This window comes from Xiphias gladius, chromosome 22 (assembly GCF_016859285.1).
Source record: "Xiphias gladius isolate SHS-SW01 ecotype Sanya breed wild chromosome 22, ASM1685928v1, whole genome shotgun sequence".
NCBI lineage: Eukaryota > Metazoa > Chordata > Actinopteri > Istiophoriformes > Xiphiidae > Xiphias > Xiphias gladius.
In genome coordinates this window covers 19744593-19766739 of record NC_053421.1, presented here as the reverse complement: position 1 = coordinate 19766739, position 22147 = coordinate 19744593, and the positions used below count along the sequence as shown (strand labels likewise).

At 41.0% G+C, this 22147-nt stretch overlaps 1 protein-coding gene across 2 annotated transcripts in view; it reads right to left on the bottom strand.

Annotated features, from left to right (window-relative positions):
• Positions 1–4773: 4773 nt before the first annotated feature.
• Positions 4774–22147, bottom strand: part of LOC120784088 (nectin-2-like) — a 76058-nt gene continuing 58684 nt past the window's right edge. Inside the window, exons 7-10 of one of the 2 annotated variants that reach the window (XM_040117551.1) lie at positions 8305–8440; positions 8059–8116; positions 7820–7906; positions 4774–6544 (exon numbers count right to left, since the gene is read on the bottom strand). In XM_040117551.1, the coding sequence (XP_039973485.1) occupies positions 6353–6544; positions 7820–7906; positions 8059–8116; positions 8305–8440 (473 nt within the window). In that variant the 3' untranslated portion in view covers positions 4774–6352. The remainder of the gene's footprint in view (positions 6545–7819; positions 7907–8058; positions 8117–8304; positions 8441–22147) is intronic. The other variant, XM_040117552.1, reaches the window with a different exon arrangement.

Genomic DNA, 22147 nt, shown 5'->3' with positions numbered 1-22147 from the left:
CCAAAGGTCAATAATGAACCTTAGTAAAATAATTCTTAATAAAAGCCAATAGTTACAACTTACAATACTAAAACCTTTATAAAGGGTGCCTCATTACAAAGTTGTATCCGTTGTTTTATTTCACACCACCAGTCAATCTGGGCAACATTTGCATCCCCACCTTGTAATTTAAATCCTCTGATTAGTGCTAAATATATGCCGTGTTTATGGCATCATCATTGTGTGTGGCAGTTTTTATTGCTTATAACTGATCTCCATCATACAAGGATGAATTACTACCCTGAAGGCTAGTTTTATGACACTGTAATTTGCCATTTCATCCTGTTGATTGAAGCGGGATGAATTCTCCTTTGGTTTAACATATTCATATGTCCTGAGTGGCTATTCTTTGTGATGACTAGAGGTCATAAAACCCTCTCCCCTCTCTCTCCTCTCTGTCTTCCTACCTCATCTTGTCTAGGTGGAGCCCATGCTTAACAAGGAAAATGAGAACACCCACATCTGTGCACACTGTCCCAACCCCTGCATCTGCAGTGCAGGCCTAATGTCTGTGACTGAAGGAGAGAGAAGACACACCCCTGTTTGATTGGACAAGAGCTGAGACTCAGCACAACGTGACTGGAGTGAAAGGACTCTCAGGTTGCTGGGCTTGTTGAAAATGACAGTTGTTTCCTCTAACACAAGCATAAAAAATAAAATGAAGATAAAATGAAAAGAGAGAGTAATTTGGGAAAAAACCGAGAGGTGTTACGAGAATGTAGGTACAGGACTTTGCAGATCAGCTGAGGAGTGAGTCAAAGACTGTGTAATGTATCAGCCACCTCTCTCTGTCTTTCTGTCTCTGTCACACTATCCTCTCATACACTTATATTTCAACACAGGAAGGTTGTTGTCCGGCACAAGTCAACATAACCGATAGCTGATACTAAATGAGCAAGTACTTACGATGTGGATAACATAATTTGTGGGTATACTGTGAGCACAGAGATTTGAGCTCAGCCAGGAAGGCATTTAAAGGGCATGCTGGACATCTCATCCCTTTAAATGAGAAAATGTGGCGACAGTTAAAGGGAGTCACTCAGCAGGTACAGAAGAATGATGCAACCTGAGCTGATAGCATTAAATATTAACCATCATTTTAAACCAACTGGCATTACGACTGCCCCAGGGAAACAAGCTGCAAATGTCACATACACACACACACACACACACACACACACACACACACACACACACACACACACACACACACACACACACACACATGGCTGAACAGATGCAAGCACACTCACACTGGGCTTAGCATAAAGACTGGAAACGGGGAGACAGCTAGCTTGCCTCTGTCTGAGGGAAACAATGTTAGGCTACCAGCACCTCTAAAACTCTGAATTAGCCTTTTAAACAAACTCTGGATCATTTAAAGTTTTTTTTTCTGTTGATCAGGGAGCTTTATCCATGTCAGATAAACTAAATAAAGAACAGAGAAAAAACCTTTTCCTACACACATGTTTTTTGTACAAAAGTCCAAAATCTTCTCTTTATTCACAATTTTGATCATTTTATATATCCAATTTTGAGTTACATCACCATTATGAACAATGTAAACCATTATGTAGCTGCATTCACTATTTGTCAGTGTGGTCCTGCCTTAGGCATAACGAGAGCAAAGTGCTGTAATATTGAATACCTCTGTAGGAACATTATCACATCAGCCTGCCTGCTGGATGACACTGTTTGTTCTGGTTGTCGGTTTTGGTCATAGTGTGTTAATTGTATTTTGTTTGTTTTGTGCTCTTCCATACAGCTGCAAAGGCAATAATTAACATGTACTGTAAAATGATTACAACTGTGTCAAGGTTTCATATAAAATAACAGCCTCAAGATGTCACATTAAGAAGGCTGTTGTTTTTGCAGATAGAGAGCACGTGTGGAACAGCAACACTGGCCAATCAGATAGTTTGTTCTCATAACATTGCAGCACTTACAGTCCTTTGATATTTATAGCCTTACTTGACTCTACATTTAAATGTGTTAATGTTCACTGTTAATGTTTGGGTTAATAACGACATAAACATGTCAGAGATAGTTTTGTTTTTTTTCCCCAAGTTTGATTTATTTGTTTTCATTACATGCATGTATGTTACCAACCGCTTCAAATGACCCAGCGTGTAAGTTTTCAGAGTAAGAACATCAGGGATCAAGTAGTTCAAATTTCAACCAATTTGCACTGAAGCAGGCCACTCCCAGCTGTCCATTGGCCCTGTCTGCCCTCCACCTTTAGCTCCTCTTTAATCCCCAAAGCTTGTCTCTCTCCTCCTCTTCTTTCACAGCCTGTTCCCCTTATCTACTCCACCCGCTCTATCAGTTTCTCCCTCTTTCCATTCCTCTCCAGACTCGCATGCTTTCCCTACTGCGATGGCGTCTCGACAGTGTCACTCACCGTGGTGCCAGTGTTCGTGCCTCCCTCGTCCTCTTGCTCTCCTCTCGCACAGTGTGTCCTTCTGGTCTGGTGTTTAGAGAATTAGCCCAGTTGAGAGATGATGGCAGAAGGAATGAAAAAGATAAAGGAGATGGGTAGAGACAAAAATGGAGCTGAGAACCAGTGATGAGCTTTTGGAAGTTGTGGGCCTCCAGTTACTTTCTGGAGAACCAGTTGAAAGAGGAGGCTAGAATCATGGCTACCTAAAGTAGAAACTACTTAAAGAACTTGCTTACACAGCCTTTATTTTTTATTATCAGCACCTGAAAACCTATAGACACACACATGCTGTCTCCGTGGAGGTCCACTCATGGGTTCACTTCATCCTCTTATAGGCTGTTGAAGGTTTCAGACCTACGTGTACAGAAAGGACTGCTGCAGCAAAAAAACTAAATGTCTTTATTCTCTTTTGAGAGAATATGATCCAACTTCGTCAAATTGCATCTTAAATATAACAGTCTGCTTTAATCTGTATTTATTCCTAGCTCTTAAAATAGATATTCAAGGTCATTCAAGGTTTCTTCAGCCTTGTCAGGCTTAAACAGGCCCGCATTTATAAGTGTGTGTGTGTGTGTGTTTGTATCTACTCACCAACCAAGCCAACAGCATACAGCCAAACATGCTCATCATTGTCATACACATGATGAGCCCGGGCAGAGATTGTCCATCAGGTCAGGTTGCCCAGAAAGTATTCAGAATCATTGTGGATGCATGATGAGTGTTTCTTTTGGTGCCTCAATCATGTTGCCACACATTTGTTTTCCTGGCAGTCAAGGTCACCTGATAAATCCTTCCTCACTTACTTTGCTGGGAGTCAAATCAGTCGCTTCCTCCATCCCCCATCTTTTCTGTCCACCCCGATTCTCTCAATCCCTCTCTTCTGCCTCTATTTTTAACCAGCTTAGCAGCACTGAAGGCATGAGAGCTTTATTTTCTGCTGTCTCCCTCACTCATTACCTGGCTGCCGATTTACAAAGTCTGTTAATCCCATAACGCTGCAACTGCACACATCACTGCTAGTTTACAGAAAAGTAACACAGTGAACCATGAGAACAGTTTCCCTTCAAGAATTTGTGCCTTTGTGTTATATTCAACTCTATTTGATCCCCAAACATACTTTGAACTAGCTTATTGAATCATGATGTCTCCTTTTCTGCCTCTACATTGAATACTCCACAAACAGTCTGTGCATTCCCACCATACCAGTGTAAAAGTCCTTCAATCAATACGCAGAGCCATTAGAGAGTTACAACTCCAGCTCCGTTCCCAGATCATATTTATTGATCCAAATGTTTATATAGTAGGCACTTTAATAGACATTGCAAAGTCAGCAAAGGGTATTGCAGATCAACTAAATTTAGAAAGAATACATTAATAGAGAATCGTGCTCACAGGAGTCATCTGTGATTGTACTTAAAACACCACAGAGTGAGCTGACCTTTGTGTTAAGTCTTGAATGGCCTTACAGCTGCAAAATACATTATGTTAGCAATAAACCCCTCCTAAAAAAATCCCCATGTACCTGTATAATCAGAATACAGGCAGGGAACAGACTGCAGAGTCATGGTGGGCTGCTGGTCGGGCCTCACCTTCATCTGCAGTACCACAGGCTAATCTGCACTGGGCCTGGCTCATTCAGGACACTGCTGCACTACCAATTAATATGAATAAGCTGCAAGACACAAGTGGTGTGTGCATGTAAGCGAGTGGTCCGGGAAGGTTTATGTATGTAATCCTTATATTCTGCATATACAAGGCTTCACATTATGGTTCTTTTGGTGCAGTCTCACGAGTGCTGGAAATGAATCATATTGATCTAAAAAAGGATCCCTTTTCTTGCGGCAGTCGACTTTTCATGGACTGTGTCTACAGGATTGGAGGATATGCAGTTTAAGATAGAAAGACATGAGTCAGGCAAGATGAGAGGAAGCAGAGAACAAGTGCCTGCCACTGTGTCAGGTGAGCTACAGCCTTTAAAAATCTAGAGCCCCCACGTGGACTCCCGTGAGCACTGCAGCTGCAGTCTGACTGCAATTTTGTGCCTTGACGCTCCCCTATAATTTACTGATAAATGTTAAAAATTGACAATATTCAGTCACAACTAAAGCACTAGTTTCCTCCCAATATTCTGCATTTTCTGCATTAGACATTGGAAGATGCTGGTGTCATGCTATAACTCTGTTATGCTAAACCCTCCTATACTTTCAGTCCATACTGCAACCACATGGTGAAATGGTGGAATTACAACTGAGGTGGAAAATATCAGTTCTTGCAATGAATAAAGAAATGACAAATTCAAGTTAACTGATTTAATGAGGACCACAATTTAAATGTTTATTGAATCAACATCTGTCATGATAAATATGAAATACAATTAATGAGGATTAAAACAGATTAAAATCAACATCATTCATTAAAAGAGAAAATAGATCGCTTTTCTCACAAGGCAATCAAATAAAATAAGCACCTGGTTGGTGCTAACACACATAAAGACACCTTTGGGTTCATGATGGAATAGAAAAAAAAAAATCTGACTAAGTATTACTTACCAGTTTAACCCTTGAACCTGATAATGGACAGAGATATCAGTATACTAGCAGGCTCTGTGTCAACCCCTGCTTGAACTCGAATAAAGATCTATTTAATCCTCCAATACAGGGATGCATTGCAACAGATTTCATGGACATAATCCAGGTTTAAACCCTAATCCATCTGAGCACACCGTGAATAACAAAAAAAAAATAGGCACAAAAGTTTACAGTTTTTTGAAGTAACAGATATCCTGAAAAAATTAGCACTGTGGCTACTCAATGTTTGAGCAACTGAATGATGTTTTACCATGGCTTTAAGAATGGATGGATGCAAGTAAAAAAAAAAAAAAAACAGGTCTTGTTTTATTTGCATCCTCCTGAGCTGTGCTGTGTCACTTAATTTTCACAAGGAAGGCAAAGGCCAGATGCAGAAAACATTTTACAAAAAAAAATCAAAAACTATGCGAAATCAAACACAAACAATAAAAAAAATATAGCATTGTTCCAGCAGTTAACCCCCCTTACTGCAGTTTACACCCTGATTTCCTCACGGTCTGTGAGTCATGTTTTGGTGCTGCCTGATTAAATGCAGCTAATGGCTTCTCCACTGGGCGCCTGTTTTACACCGACTTGACGGCACCCGGGACAGATGCAACTAGACAGCAGTAAAATGCAATACCCACATATTGTAGTTTTGTTAAGCAGTTCAAGTCACTGACCATGTTGTTTATGACAGCTCCACATTTAATAATGCAAATCAGTTTGGTTTTCACCAAACATACAACTGATTCTTGCTCTTGCAATGCAACAGTGTACTTAATGTGTTCATGCCCCGATTGTGATGTTACATTAAACAGAATATGGTCTTTTAAACAACACTGTCTTTAATTTATCTCCAGTTTAAGAATAATAATTTCATTATATTTCTTTCGCTGTATGCTACAGTTGTGCATCTAATACATGAGCAACATTTTGAATCTTGCTGGTTCAAGCTGATCAGGGTTTTAAAATGGTCAAATTCTCAAAAGAGCAACACACAACTGAAAATGATTTTATCTATTGGTACTATCTATTTCTATCAGACAATCGGTAACCTGATCATAGAGAGATATTCTTAAACAAAAAGGCAAAACAGATCTCCCCATCATTGCAGTGAATGAACTTGAAAATTTATAGCTACGCATCAAAAGTTCACATTCACAAGTTATGACTCTTCTCTGATAGAGTTGAATTCAAGTCTGTCTGATTTAAGCAGAAATGAACACTCACTCAATCATACACTCACACATGCACACATATTTACACACGTCAATGTCTTCCTCGGCTTCTCGCGCTCCTCTTATCACACAAACATGGCAGGCGACACAAAGCTGTCCCCGTGGATGACATTGGGGCCCTGGTGACCGTCCTGGGGGTCACTGTCTGTGCGCATATATGGAGGCGGGACCTCGTTGCTTCCGGGATCATCCCAGCCAGAGGGGGCAGCAGAGTAATAATGCGCCCTCTCCTCATCGTCATGGTAGGTATCCAGGTCCTGCCAGAAATAAGGTAACAGTAAACATGTCCTCGCTCTTGTATGATGAAATCTCAGACTGGGTCAATCAGTAGCAAAAATATATGTCCCCTTGTTCTGGCCACTACTGGAGCATAGAGAAACTCTGCTGTTCTTCTATTATTATTATTCTGTATCATTTCTTTTTTCATGTGAAGGGGGTTTCTTTCATTTGCATTTTAAAAGTCTGAAACATGTTATATCTACAGTACTATGTTGCATCGTTACTTTTCAGCATTTTAAAAAGCATTAATGACCTAACTAACTTACTGTTATGTCCAACCTTTACTTGAGGCGTGTAATTTTGAAAAAGCAAAAATCCAAGAGGTAGTCTGCATCATTAGCCCAAATTTCTGGCCCAACCCCACAGGTAAACTATTATTGTGTGCTCCTTAGGCTAATCAGTGTATTTTAAGCAGTGCTGCAATCGCGCAGTCACACACACTATTAACCAAAGTTTTATTAAAATCCAATCATGAGATCAGCCTGGTTCCAGACCTCTGAATCACTGGCCAAAAATAGAGTGATGAAAAAATGTCCATTCTGTCTGAATATCAGGCTTAACTGAGATACTTTTCTGTGAATGTGATTGCAGCTTATCCACACTCCCCCTAATTTCATTATCGGGGATGGGATGATAAAATGGTAGAATAAAATAAATAAATGACACATCCCAATTTATCCATGAATTCACAAATTGACTTCAGTTGAACTAATTGAAAGATCTGTTTTTTTTCTTAATTCTTTCAACCCCTAACCCCAATGTTCCCTTAAAATTTTTTAAATAGATTTACCATTTGCAACAAGCAATGTCCTAACTAAACACTGGATTATACTTGTGGTCTGCGACTGTGTAGTTATTCAGTGTTACGTTATATTCTAAGATGTTCTCTCTCCCTGTAGAACAAACCTTTTGCAGTTTGACAGAGACTGGCAGCACATAACACATAACAAGAGACCCACTAATGAATCCAGCAGGGTCCAGCAAGAGGTTGTAATTAATGAATAAAAACCGGAAACAACCTCAGACACCACCCTGATGAAGGTGAGTTACCCAAAGACATTTGGTAAATAAAGCACGGTGCACTGGATAAGAGTTGTTTGACATATTTTCCTGGTGATAGAAGCTCAAACTTGTCTACAACATGCTCTGTTTGTGGTCTCTAAGTTAGAAAAAAAGAATAATGTATGTTTCAGTTGGAGTGATTGAACTGTATATAGAATAACTTTGTATTTTTAATCAACTTGTGTCCTTACCGTGACCGGCTCAGCACTGTGGTTACTGTAGTACTGGTTCTGCAGTGGTCTGTCCTCAACCACTGGGGCATAACTTGTGTTCCCCTGCTGAGGATATACACGTAAGTCAGAATATTTCAGGAGATAAAATCATATCAGATGGCTCTGCTCACAGCTTTTTCCCTGTCTACTACAATCTGACACGATTGTTTACTTTATGATATTGTTGTCCTTACAGGGATTTGTCCATGGTGACTCACCCCGTTAGCGGAGCTGTTGGTCTTCTTAGGGGGAGGGGGCTTGTACTTTGGTGGACCACTGAAACACAAAAACAAACAGCTGTCGTGTTTAATGAGTCACAAAAACATGAGACATGCTGTGTGGCATTTCATCTAATGGACCGATTTGCAAATAACACACAGAACAAACATCTGGGCATGAAAGTGCAATAGTGAACTGAACTGAACTGTAGTCATCCACACTCATTCAGTCAAACAGATACTCACTCTCCATTGAGTTTGTTGTTGTGATGTTTGCGGTACATGGCTATGGCTGTTCCAATGATGGCCAACAGTATAATGACTCCAATGATGGCTCCTATGATGCTGCCTGTAGTGGGACCCTTCTCTGGAAGACGAGTACCTGGGGAAAGAAGAGGGGAAAAAAAAAAAGAGAGAGAAAACCTCCATTAGATGAGATCAAAGAAGTGGACATGAATTCCCTGTTTGGCTGAAAGAGACCAATAAAGTCAATTCCATAATATAGCTTTACTTTTTAAATTTTATTTAACAGAGTTGTTCCTGAACCTTTTGTCAAACGGGCCCCCAAAATTAAGCCATGTCTACGTGGAGCCCCTTGTCACTTGCTATATGTGTGAACGAGCTGCTCACAGCTCACTGACAAACAATTTGACACAGCCACAGGAGGTAAAACAATACAGTTTTTTACATTAAAAAAAGTGACAGTTACAGGAATATTGCACATTTTGGGAAATAAGCTTATTCACCCTCTAGTGGAAACTGGAAAGAGGGGGAAATGACTAGCCTGTCTCTGCCTAAAGGTAACAAAATCCTCCTACTTGCCCCACTAAAGCTCAATACTTACCACGTTATACCTCATTCTTTTAGATTCATACAAAAACCCAAAGTGAAAAAGCAACAATTAGCTATTTGGTTCCAGACTACTTCTTGGTTGGGCCAATAACTTCCTGGGGTTTTCACTGGCAACTGCTCAGAACCAATAAACAGATTTAAGAGTGGTATCGATCTTCATGGATTATTTGTGGGATGCAGCTGAAAGCTTTGGGAACAGCAAAGTAAGTGAACCTTGAGCTCAGAATTTTTATCATGGTAGTGTGTTCCCAAGGTTTACAACAAACCTCCGTGCTAAAACTAAAAAGTCTGAAAAAAAAAGTTTCTGTGAGGCAAAACGAGGTTTTCTCATCTTCCCATTTTGTTAATCATCCTATTGAATAACTTAGATTGGTTTTGTGGCCACTTATAGGAGTCCTGGCCCCCAAGTTTGGAACCACTGACTTAAACATGAATAGAAGTCACAAAGTGCAAGAGCGTAGGTCAGACAGTTGAAGTTGCTCCACGCTGTATGACCCTTGACTAAGGGTGGCCTTATAATGAAAAAATGAGGCTCAGCATGAAAAGTAAGTAAGTAAGTGTGTGTGTGGTCGATTACAGAAAGGGTCTTGATTTGAATGTTGAGTCACAGGGGTGATTAAGAGGAAGCAGAGAAATCATGCATCGGTTCCACTAATGAACCATGACCACACTGAACATGTACCAGAGCGCACGCACGCGCACACACACACACACACACCGTGTGTTTACTGAAGGTGCACTCCGGCTCATTATCCCCCCTGTATTCCCAGGGGATTATGCTAATGATTAGGTGGTAAAGGGCAGAGAGGATCTGAAACTCATTTGATGAGAACAAACCCTGGTCCTAGTAATTGGAAGGGTCATGATTGAATTTTATTAGTCCCCTACTTACGATTCTACTCTAACAATAGACTACTCTGAATATCTCCTACAATAATTTTCATTCTTTCGCACATACAAGTGTCCTAATGATCATCTCTTTCCGTACCACTCATTACCATCAAGCACATCAGCTCTGACTGCTGACCCTATATGTTCTCCCCTTCACACTAGCTTTGGTTTTCCTCTCTCTTTTATGCTTTTTATTGTGTTAATTCATTTATAAAGCCTATATTTGGAGGTTTCTGTGTGCCACCTACACAATGGACATTATAAACATTAATTTTTTGTCATGTTATTATTATGACTTCATTGAAAACATGGGAGAGTAAAATAAATCATGGGAATGAGAACATACAAAAAAAAGCACAATGTGCGCCTTAATCTGCCAACTCATAACAATTATCACTAAGCTTTGCAACTCTTTAAAGATGAAACAAAAATTGTTCCCTGGATATAATAAAGAGAAAAATCTTTTGATTGGGTGAACTGAGTTAATTATGTTGCTTGGATTTATTCTGTGGGGTACAAACAAGTTTTCCATTGTTTTTTCCCTTTGTGCAAAACTTATATTCCCTCTATCTTGGGACCAAAACCAACATGTGGTGCCCTCATTGCATCTAAAGTAGTTTTATACTTCTGTAGGAACACAAACTGCAGTGGCACTCATACACAGTGTGAATACCAATCAGCCACAACATTATGACCACTAACTGGTTTCAATGTTGTGGCTTATCGGTGTATGTGTTTTATTTATGTGTTAATCGTTTGATTAAGTGCCTTAAGAACTAATTTTGCTTTGTTACTAAGACAAACAGTACCCTTTATCAATATAAACTGATAAAGGAAAAAAAATCATTTTGAAGTTATTTCATGTAGAATAAACAAAGTTAAAGATAATGTTTGTCCTACTGCAAAATGTATTATCTAAGGAATATCTGATTGAGATATAATTAGTGCTGTGATATGAGACTAAAAATTTTCTGGGATATTGTTGTGTAGTGTAGTAATATCATACTATTAACATAGTTTTCTTCTTAAAGGTTGCACTAAAGTTAAGTAATACAACTCTGAAGTCAGTCTGTTTTAATCATAATCAACAATAATATACAAAATATAAAATTCTAATAATTGATTTGGTCAAAGTCTATTTTATTTTGTCAATATCACCCAACATTAGACTTACAGCAAAAAAGGTTATTAATGGTTTCTAAAACTTCTGTAAAAAATAGATGAGGGCAAGCAGCTATTACACCGCAGAGGAAATTAAAACTAATTATTCATGGAACAGTCTGAATCTCAAAAGTGTCTAACCGGGAGCTTTTAAAATTTACTTTTGTTTCAACTCACCCATATAACATAGACTTTGAGTTCAGTAAGTACAAAAAAGATGAACTATAAAATGAACTACACTGAATAATTAGTAAGATTTTTTAAAACGACTGTCATTAAGGAGAATATGGAACATTTTTCTGTGGCATTTTCAAAGTCACGATGGTTCTGCAGTGGGAGTGTTTTCCATTTTCTACTAAGTAATTTAATGCGAATGGAGAAAAACAGAAGAATAAAAGGCCAGGATGTCTTCATAAAATCTAAAATAATAGATACTGGATGTGACTTGCTAGCTGGCATTCAGGCTTTATTAGATCTCCAACTGTTGAAAGTGAAATTTGGCATTAGATATATCACATCTAATCACATAAAATCCCTTTCATGTAATATGAGCCAAATGCCACATGGTGGTACTGTGTCACTTTAATACCAAAGCACTGAACAGCCACAGGGATTTTCATTCTAAAATTGATACCTGCCTTGTGTTTCGAGTGTCTTGTGTTACTGCTTCCTCATACCAGTGCTGTGTCTGTTTATCATCACAGCCCCTTTCTCTATTTTGGCTCCGGGGATTTTTTTGACACTATATAAAGCCCCTCCCCTCCTCTTATATCACAGGCATCATTATCCAACCAATGCCATTTTCACTCAGCAAGTTTCAGGCAGGAAGCTTTTCTTTCCTCTCAGATAACCTGTGATAAAGAAGACAGAGCTGCGGGAAAAGAAAATTTTAAGCCAATTTTAAGGACTGAGGTGCGGTGCTTGCGTGTGAATGACTTGACTGGAGAACATGCCCTCTGTGTTGGCCCTGGACACCAGCCATGTCTTGCGCTAATGAAATATCCCAGACGGAGAGAGAGAAAGAGAGGGTGTGTGTGTGTGTGTGTGTGTGTGTGTGTGTGTGTGTGTCCCCACACAAGCAAACAATATTTTTTTAAGAAGCAGCTGGCATCCTGTGCTGTATCCTCATTGCTCAGTCTGACATATTTACACAAACACACTAGTCTGCAGCGTGCCCTATGCCCTGCTGCCTTTTCTTTCCAGACAAACATCACATGCATACACAAAGACATATCTACATACGGTCAGGTACATCAGTAGTTGACCAGTGACACACTTTTCGTAATTTTGCTTCTGTACACCACCAAAAGGGTTTTGAAACAAAGCCATCAAGATGTGATAGAAGTTTGGACTTTCAGCTTTAATTCAAGGGGATTATCAAAAATATTACATTCAATGTTTAGGAATTACAGCCATTTTTAAACATAGTCCATTTTTTAGAGGCTAAAAAGTAATTGGACAATTTCAAATCAGTTTCATGGTCAGGTGTGGTCTGTTCCCCTATTATTTAATGAAAAATTAGACAAATAAAAGGTCTGAAGTTGATTCCAAGTGTTGAATTTAAATTTGGTAGCTGTTAATAGGAACTCTCAATACACAGTCCAAATAGGCGTAGATGCAAATGGAGCAGGCCATCAGTAGGCTGAAAAAACAAAACAAACCAATCAGACAGATGGCAGACACTTTAGGAGTTGCCAAATCAACAATTTGGTACAATCTTAAAAAGAAAGAATGCACTGGCGAGCTCAACAACACCAAAACGCCTGGACAACCACAGAAGACAATTAAAGTGGATGATCACAGAAATCTTTCCTCGTTGAAGAAAAACCCTTCACAACATCTAGCCAGGTCAAGAACACTCTTTTGGAGGCAGGTGTATCATTGTCAAAGTCTAAAATCAAGAGATGCCTTCATTAATATAAATACAGAGGGTTTACCACAAGACGCAAACCCCTGGCAACACTCAAGAACAGCAAGGACAGGCTAGACTTTGCCAGAAAACATCTAAAAAGGGTTTCCCACTTCTGGAACAAGATTCTTTGGACAGATGAAACCAAGATGAAATTGTACCAGAACGATGGGAAGAGAAGAGTATCGAGAAGGAAAGGAACCGCTCATGATTCAGAGCACACCACATCATCTGTCAAACATGGTGGAGGCAGTGTTATGGCATGGGCATGTATGGCCGCAAATGGAACTGCGTCACTGGTGTTTATTGATGATGTGACTGCTGACAGAAGCAGCAGGATGAATTCCGAAGTGTATAGCGCTATACTGTCTGCTCAGATTCAGCCAAATGCTCCAAAATTGATAGGGCAGTGCTTCACAATACAGGTGGACAATGACCCAAAACATGCTGCGAAGGCAACGCAAGAGCTTCTCAAGGCAATAAAATTGAATATTCTTCAATGGCCAAGTCAGTCACCTGACCTCAACCCGACTGAGCATGCTTTTCACTTATTGAGGAGAAACCTGAGGGCAGAAAGACCCACAAATAAGCAGCAGCTGCAGGCAGCTGCAGTAAAGGCCTGGCAAAGCATCTCAAGGGAGGAAACTCATTTATATTATGTTGGTTTGTCCAATTACTTTTGGGCCGCTGAAAATCAGTGAATATGTATAAAAATTGCCGTCATTCCTAAATGGTTAATGCAAGATTTTTGTTAAACGCCTTGAAGTAAAGCTGAAAGTCTACACTTCAATCACAACTTGATGGCTTTGTTTCAAATCCATTGTGGTGGTGTACAGAGGCAAAATTATGAAAAGCATGTCACTGTTCAAATACATAGGTACCCATACAAAAACAAGCAAGCGCACACACAAAATAATACCACTGAGGAGGCCTGAGGCAGAGAGAGATTCTCTATTTCCAACCTAACCATGTTATGTTTTTCTTTCAACTGTGAATAAGTTGATCCACAGTTCAAACTCAGTTAAAGGTCAGCTCCATTCCTGTGAGCAGATCAATGCAGGGGCCATCCAGTCAGATACTCATGTATGCCTTCCTATATATGTTGGCCCTCCATCACTCAGTCTTGCCTGCATGGCCAGCCGGTCAACCATCGACCACTACTCTCCCACGGGGGCACAGGAGAACTGGCCGAAGCTCTGCAGCCAGTGGCTAGAGTTTTTTTCGGGGGAGGGGGGACTTTTGAGAGACAGCGCTCATTAAAAACGTGATGCTTATGAGTCACTGATGGGAAAGCTAAAATGAGGAGAGAGTACTCATTGAAAGGGGATTCATTGAGAGATGAGTCAAGGAGAGGCGACAGGGTCCAATCAGTGAAGTTTGGGAGAATGACATTGAGGAGCGAGGAGGTGCGAGGAGAAAAAAAATCAAAAGGAAACGCGGTAGAGGCAGCAGGAAGAGCCAAGTGAGATGAAGGCTGAGATTAAGAGGCTGGCTTCAGATAAATACAGAGGGATTTCCCGGCTGCTGCCTGCAACTGGCTGATCACACACTGAGAGGATGAAGGAGAGAGTGGGAAGACAAAGATCTCACATCCCTGTCTTTCCACTCAATCCCTTTTTCTCTCTTCCTGTGTGTTTACTCCTCTCCCTGGAGGGATTAAGGTTAACATGCTGGCCTATCTTCAGCTTCCCCGCACAGGCCTGGCTTTTGCTGCATTTATCTCTGCCCCCTCCCCTCTACTTCCATTCCTTCCCTCCTTCACTCCCATCATCCCTCTCTCCTGTCATCCTGCTCCATCGTTGATGTAATTTGGGATTCGCTTATTTGGCCCGGTAATACGACAGCGCAAATCTGCAGCGTCTCCCTCTGCATCTCTTATCTTCTGTGCCTAATGAGTAGAGATAAGCCTGTTTTTATTACCCTCCCTGACCTCTTCCTGGCAGACACAGCATTTGCACACACCTACACAAGTTTTTGCTGCACCCAATGCCTACTAAGCAATCTGTAAATCAGAAATTCTCATCGTTTCCAGAGTCCTGTAGATCCACTGGAGAAAAGGTTCGGATATACATGTGGTTGGCCTTGGCTTAAGAGATTAGCAGGTCACTGGTCACTAGAATAACAATTCTTCTGTAGCTGATGATCAAATTCATTCCTAATGGGTTAGCTAGACTTTTTAAAAAGGGACAGTTGATCAAAATATGTAAAGCCTCAGGCGTGCTGTTGGATCAGCAGGCCGTAGCACTGGCCATGTGCCGGTGACATTGTGGGATTGTCCTACTTATGAATTTTCACTGTGAGTCATCTTCCCCTCATTTCCTCCCTCGTATCTTCGAAGTCACTCTCTCACTTTTCAGTAAAGTGAGAAATGTCTATTTAATTATATTATTCCACAGCATTTGATCACCCCGCCACCATTAATGTCTTTGAAGGAGCAAACATTTTTTGATTTAGAATTCCCTTTTAATATCACCAAGTTTTTTTGTTGTTCCTGTGATGTCTGCGGAAACTTAACTTTCAGCAAAGGTTTGCCCTTAATGCAACGAGACAAACTGGTTTCGCGGAAATTCAAGCCTTTTGAACTCAGCTGGGGCACAGGCTACGGTGCCGCCCAGCAGAGAAAAACACAAGGCTACCACAGTCAAAGCAGAGTGCCTGGAGATGAGATTAGGACCGACTGAATTGATGGCCTCTGAGAGAGATTAAGATAAAGAACAGTACATGTAATCTCATTGCTCACTAAGAGAAAAGAGAAATCCTAGCCTTTAGATTCTGAGGTTAACTTGGTATAACACACACCCTATCTATCTATTGACGCATTCATTCAGGGTGAGCTGTGGGTACACCTGGTAATACAATAATCAACAGAATAGATAACTGCACAGAATGGAGTGAGGGGAAGACAGGGATAGGGGGAGGAGGGGAGAGAGTGAGCAGAGGAAGCTAGAAAGAGAAAAAACAAAAGGTAGAAAAAAATAGAACAAACGTACACGAGCTGCAGGCCTGAGCACACGCGCGCAGGCCCACATCTACACCTACGCGCACACACTTAAATTATTCACAATCAATGCAAGTACCACAATGTAGAGTGCTGCAGCTACCTCTGACATTAATTTTATGGCAGTTGAAGACCTGCTACACCCACTACCACAATCACTGTCGCCATCACTGTCATTTACAATTCACTGCACTCATGATTCCATTACAATTCATTTCAGCACAAAACAAATCAGATCAAATTGACTGTGCTCATTCGGACAACACGACCGGTTCAACGGCTCCAAGAGGACACACTTTACCAATTGGACTGAAGGAAATGCTGACTGAATTTTTTTGGTGCGGGTTTCTGTATGCTGTTGCAGGATTTTCGGTTTGGGCAGATCAGTGATGCTGGTCATTTCTAATCTACTGTGATTCCAGAGCTCAACCTCGTTCATTTCAGCTGTCTGAGGATTAAATTCACGTCACTGACACTGCAACTTTCTGTGTACGGTGCGTTTGCATGTGAAAGTATATGCAAGTGTGTTTGTGCATTTTGACAATTTAAAGCGCTGTGTGGTGGTGATCTGAAAACTCTGTATGGTGTGTGTGGGTGTGTGTGTGTGTGTGAGAGAGACGCTGCTCTCCCTCTCCCTCTCCGGGGAGACAGTGTGTTCCCTGCCATAGTGCATCAAAGCACACTCAGTTGCCTTGGGAGAAGGCAGAAACTCTCTCTCTCTCTACTATCCCCCAGCGCCACCACCCCCTGCCACCCCACCCGCCCTTCTCCATGCCTCCGTCATCATCTCGCCTCCATCTCCCTCTCTTTCTTTCTCTCTCTGACAAGGTCGCTGTTTGCCTCTTGCTGTCTCCCAGTCAATATTTACAGTCCACTTTACACTGGCACTGAGGTGGTTGGCTGCAGCCAGCAGAAAAAGCAGGGTTGCATTAGCCAAATGTAGCTGTCCACTCAGGACATGAATGATCTTGTTGCTCTACAAGCACTCTGTTTCTCCTTCTCACTCTCTCTCACACATACACACACAGAGAAAGGTAGGAGGTAACAGGTAGAGCTGGAAACAGCAAGCAGGTACCTAACAGCGGTGGAACAAGTGCTCAAAGAGCAAAGTTCAGATTGTCAACACATCTATGGGAGCACTCGAAATTTCTAGACCAATTTTAGCACTTTCAAATATCAAACACATTAGACTAATATGATACATTACACCACTGTCTCAAAATTAAAGTGGTGATATTAAAATGCTACACGTTGAATATTTAACAGTATGTCAAAATAACTTACTGTTAGATGTACAACAACATTCAAAGGTTTTATTACATCAGTACTGCTTCTGATACGCAGCAGTAAATCAGGTCTCTTATTTCAATCATGATCCGTTGGCAAACATACAAAATGCTGTTTTTAATCAACAAGAGACACTTCAGTTAGGCTGGAAGCTGTTGTTGAAAGCATTAACACAATAATGTGTCCCTAAAATTAATAAACCCGGCTATATCACGATAAGTAAAATATATGCAAAATAACATCACAAAACAAAACAATGTCCAATCAAATTAACTGTTACGCTGTTGTGTATTACATCAGAAAATACTCTACACACATGTAAAAAAAACTTGTGAATTACTAATTCAGTTCATTTATTATCACAACTGACTTGGAATTTTGAATTTTTACAAACAAAATTTTGCCCTCACACAAAATCATCATGTAATTTCAATATTATTCCACTAAAATTTAATAAATCATAAAATGTATTTTTCCCCAGTCCTAAAAAGTTAAGTATTCAACATTTAAAAGGAATACTTAGAGATTTTCAAAAATACACTTTTTTGCTTTCATGCTGAGAGTTAGAAGAAAAGATCAATACCACTCTAACCTCTGTATTAGCTTAGCTTAGCATAAAGACTGGAAGTAATGGGGAACTGCTGCCCTGGCTCTGTTAATAAAACAAAATCTGACTAAACAACATTTCCAACCAGCCACAAAATAGCAATAGCATGTAACTAACCATTAAACCCCAAAAAGTATTTTTAAATTTGTGCTTTTGTTGGGATTAAACAAACAAGATATAACATATTAATTATTGAGCTTCAGATGGATTTTTGTAGTTGGAACAGAGCAAGCCTTGCCCTTTCCCCCCGCCTCTCTATGCTAAAATAAGTTAATCACATCCCAGACTTGAAATCTGTTTCATCTCGTCTCTGCAAGAAAGTGAATAAGCTTCATACTTTTAATAGTGTAAGTGAGAAATTCAAAGGCCTTTCAAGTAGCATCAGGTGTCCTACATTTTCAGTAAGTAACGGTAAGTAAACGTGTTTGTATGTAGACCTGAAATTAATCGGGTTGTTATGGTAATCTCTTACATCAAATTTACAGATTACAGATTTAAGATGAGGTAACTAGCAGTTGTAATGGAAACTGCCTACCAACCCCAACTAAATACTTTAATTTACAGTAAATGTTGCAATCTGAGAATATCCAGCCACCTATTTTACATCACAGTGCCTTTAGGCTCCCCAGCCATCTTCTCGCCCTGCTCTTTCCGTTCTCCTCACCCCCCACACCCCCACTAGTGTCACTGTGGCCTTCAGGCCAGGCAGTCAGGAGCAGCTGGTATGTTTACCTGCCCTCCTAACCACTGCTAACCTCTGGCTAGAAGGGACTCTCACCTCATTACCCACCACTCAGCCACACATACAACCTCAAACTCTGCTATCCTCTTAGATTTCTCCCCCCTACAGCCAGGATGCTACACTGTAATAGCCTGTGTGTACTGCAATCCACTCAGCTGCCTGCTGTTCAAAAATGGTAGATATAATGAGAAGGGGGGAAAAAAATAACATCTAGGACTTGGCTAATGCTCCTTTCCTCCCACCTTCTCTAAAGCGAGGAGAGTCAGTTTGTTCATTTCTCTCAACTCTCGCTGACTCACATGAGAGTGCTCTTCATGTCGCCCTCCTACCAAGTTCCTTGCACAGACTGTCAGAAAAGAAACAACGCATAGAGAAAGAGACAGAGATGGAAAGGGAGGGAAGAGAGTGTAGAACATATAGGAAGAACATAGAGAACTGAGAGAATAGAAGATACAAGCTGGAGGGAGGGTAAGTAGATATTGAAGATGTTTAGGAGGAAAAGGAATTAAGGAAAAGGGGGCAAACTCTGTGCCACACGATAAGTTGAAAATGTCCCACTCTTTCATTGTGATAACATAAAACTAATGATCCAAATGTAGAATGTGTTGTGGTTTTTTGTTGGGATAGTGATTTCCTTTCAAGTGTACCTGCTGTATTATTGACCGCAAAGTAGGAAGCCTAAAAGAGCCTCCCACAGGGTCCTTAGAGTGCCATAGCTGTAACAGGCCCCATTTCTCCCTCAAACTGCCTCTCATCACTGACTGATTAATGACACACAGAGCCATAATGGCCCCGCGCGCTCTCCACATTCATTCACTTTCCTCTTCATCCAATGCCCCTAGAGAGAAACCACTCCACTGCGCGCTGTCGAGACACCCAAAAACTGCGCTCTCGCTGAACTCAAATTCAAACGCCCATTAAGAAAGACGTTTCCTCCATTGTCATTCAGTTATGCATTGCCGCTAGGAGTCGGCTGACAAAAACAATAGAATACCGTTCAATTTATATGTATGGGGGAAAAAAACAATGGTTTCATTATTGTTTCAAATTTGTTGATTGGCTGCTTGAGATGGAGTGCTGGTGATTTATGCACTGGTAAAAAGGATGCAACCTATATTCTGGCACAAGCTGTATGCATACACACTCACTACACACAAAGTCTGTGGGGAAGAAAACAAGCTTTTATTGGAGACCAGAAATGTGTGCTTCATTTGATTTTTGCAACTGTTGTGCATGTCAGCATTCTCAAAGTTCTTCATGGTGTCTGTTGTGTAGCTCTGTCAACAATACATCACACACCAGCGCCACTGTAACTCACTGCCCGGCATCTTAAACGTGAAAATGCAAAGACAAAAGCGATCATGCACACACACGTGTCAAGGCTTTGCATGGGCAGAAAAGCACAAGTGCACACAGACGTCAACATATAAAATGATGCGTTTGCAAATGCGTGTGGACAGATGCAAATATTCACATTTACGGACACGTTTTAACCCTCACCCTGTCCTGAACGCACTAAAGGCAATGCCACTGATCTCATTGTTCCAAACCAAAAGTCCTTGCAGGCGCAGGTTAGTTATTGGAAATGCTCTACTCATCTGAATATTCAGATATTACCAAACTCCTCCTCCACTCAGTTTTGCTTGTTCAGATCCTCCGGCCCTCCCCTCAGTGCGGGGGTGTCTGTTTATCAGCACATGTATTTGTGTGTGTTTCACTACAGCAATATTTACGTTCTCTGTTTGAGAGTGTGTGGGATAATCAATAGTGTTTCAGTGAAGGACACTTAGGAGCAGATTGGAGCCTAAATCCCAGCCAGCATGAACGACAACATGACAGAAACACTTGCTGCTCGACCTGAAGGGGCTCAGTGTGACATCTACCCTGACTGTTGTCGAGAGAACACACACACACACACACACACACACACACACACACACACACACACCTGGACACCCCTGTGAACCCATACGAGTGTCTTCAAATACAGTTAAAAACATTTACACACTGCTACATCAAAGCAGGCAAACTAATGAGTTATTGATCCGTGAGATCCTACATACATACACACACACACAATCTATTGCACATTGCAATGCATCCATTCCACACATAACGGACGTGACCAGGGTCCTTGTCACAACTAAGCAGAGTGTGCTATAATGAGAGTGTGTGCGCATGTGCATGCCTGCCTGTGTGTGTGTGTGTATGTCTCTGCGTGCATGCATGCACGCATGCGCTGGGCTGACTGTGTGTACACAAGACATTATTAGAGGTTTAGTGTGTGCTCACCAGTCAGTCAGGCTCCAGTCAGAGGAGTCAGCTTAAGGGCTCATAGCAGCTCCCTGAGGAGACACTAAATACCATCAGCCGTTTAAATCCATCCATGACCACTTTAAATATGCAGCACACACTCACTCCATTTTTAATAAGGGCTCTGAGCAAGACAGAGGGAGAAAAAAGAAGAGAGAAGAGACAAAGAGGGAGAGAGAGAAAGAGGAGGGCAGGCTGAAGAACGGGGACAGGGAGGAATATGAGGGGAAAGGAGGAGAGCAGAGGCTGTTGCATTGATTTCTTGGCAGTTTGGCACCGGCCCTGATTCGCCTGGAAAAGCCACAGATGTGTCAGAGCCAGTTAGGCACGCAAGAAGAGAGGGAACACACATGCACACCCAACTAAGTCACATGCATGTACACACACAGCACATGTGCAGACTACATATACACACACACACACACACACACACACACACGGAAATGCTCATAAATAGAGAGAAGACACAGCGTGCACTCAAACTGTCTGCAAGTATGTGTGCATTACAAAAGTACCTGTCTGAAGGCAGCAAGTGAAAGCTGGGGATGATGCAAAGGGGTTTGATGCCTTTCTGAGAAAAACCAGGCATTTCTCTCTGAAGGCAGAGTCAAAAATAGATACTATTACACACACCTAGATGGGCAGTAAATTTCTCCTTAATCCCTGGCTTAACTTAGCTCAAAAACCCGTCTGCTCTGCTCGGCTTTCAAAGCACACCTGACTGTGTGCACAGCCCAGCACAACAGCAGTGAAAAGTCGGCTGTACATTTTGATCTCAGGGCGGATGAGACATTAGGATCAAAGTTGGGGACTGGGGAGAATCAACTGATCTTAGCTCCGAATCCATGAGCATCCTCCAGACAGACTACCTGATTAGCTAAGCATTTGCGGCCTATATCCAGCATGAAAAGTGAATAGAATATTGATGATAAAGCCCGAGGTAGGATTGTATCTAGGTCCTTGTAGATCAAAAAAGGCACCAACTAATGTCAAGTTTAAGGGTTTGACTCCCTTTGGGGTCTCCTGTGCTGCTGTTAGACCTTTTGATACAGAAGAGAAATATTTGCAAGTAATTGATATTTTGTATCATTAATTTTGTTCATAAGAAGAAGGCCCATGTTTCCATTGCAGAATATTTTTTGTATGAATGACTCCTAACTGCAAACTACTCCTGCTTGTGACTGGTTAATATTCAAAAACAAGTTATCTACATCTGCTTGTTAGTAAATTTAGATGAAGCTTGGGAACCTAAAGAGTAGATAAAATTGCTTTTTTTTTTTTTTTATAAAAAAAAAAAACAAACAATAGACCCAAACCAAAGATTGGTTA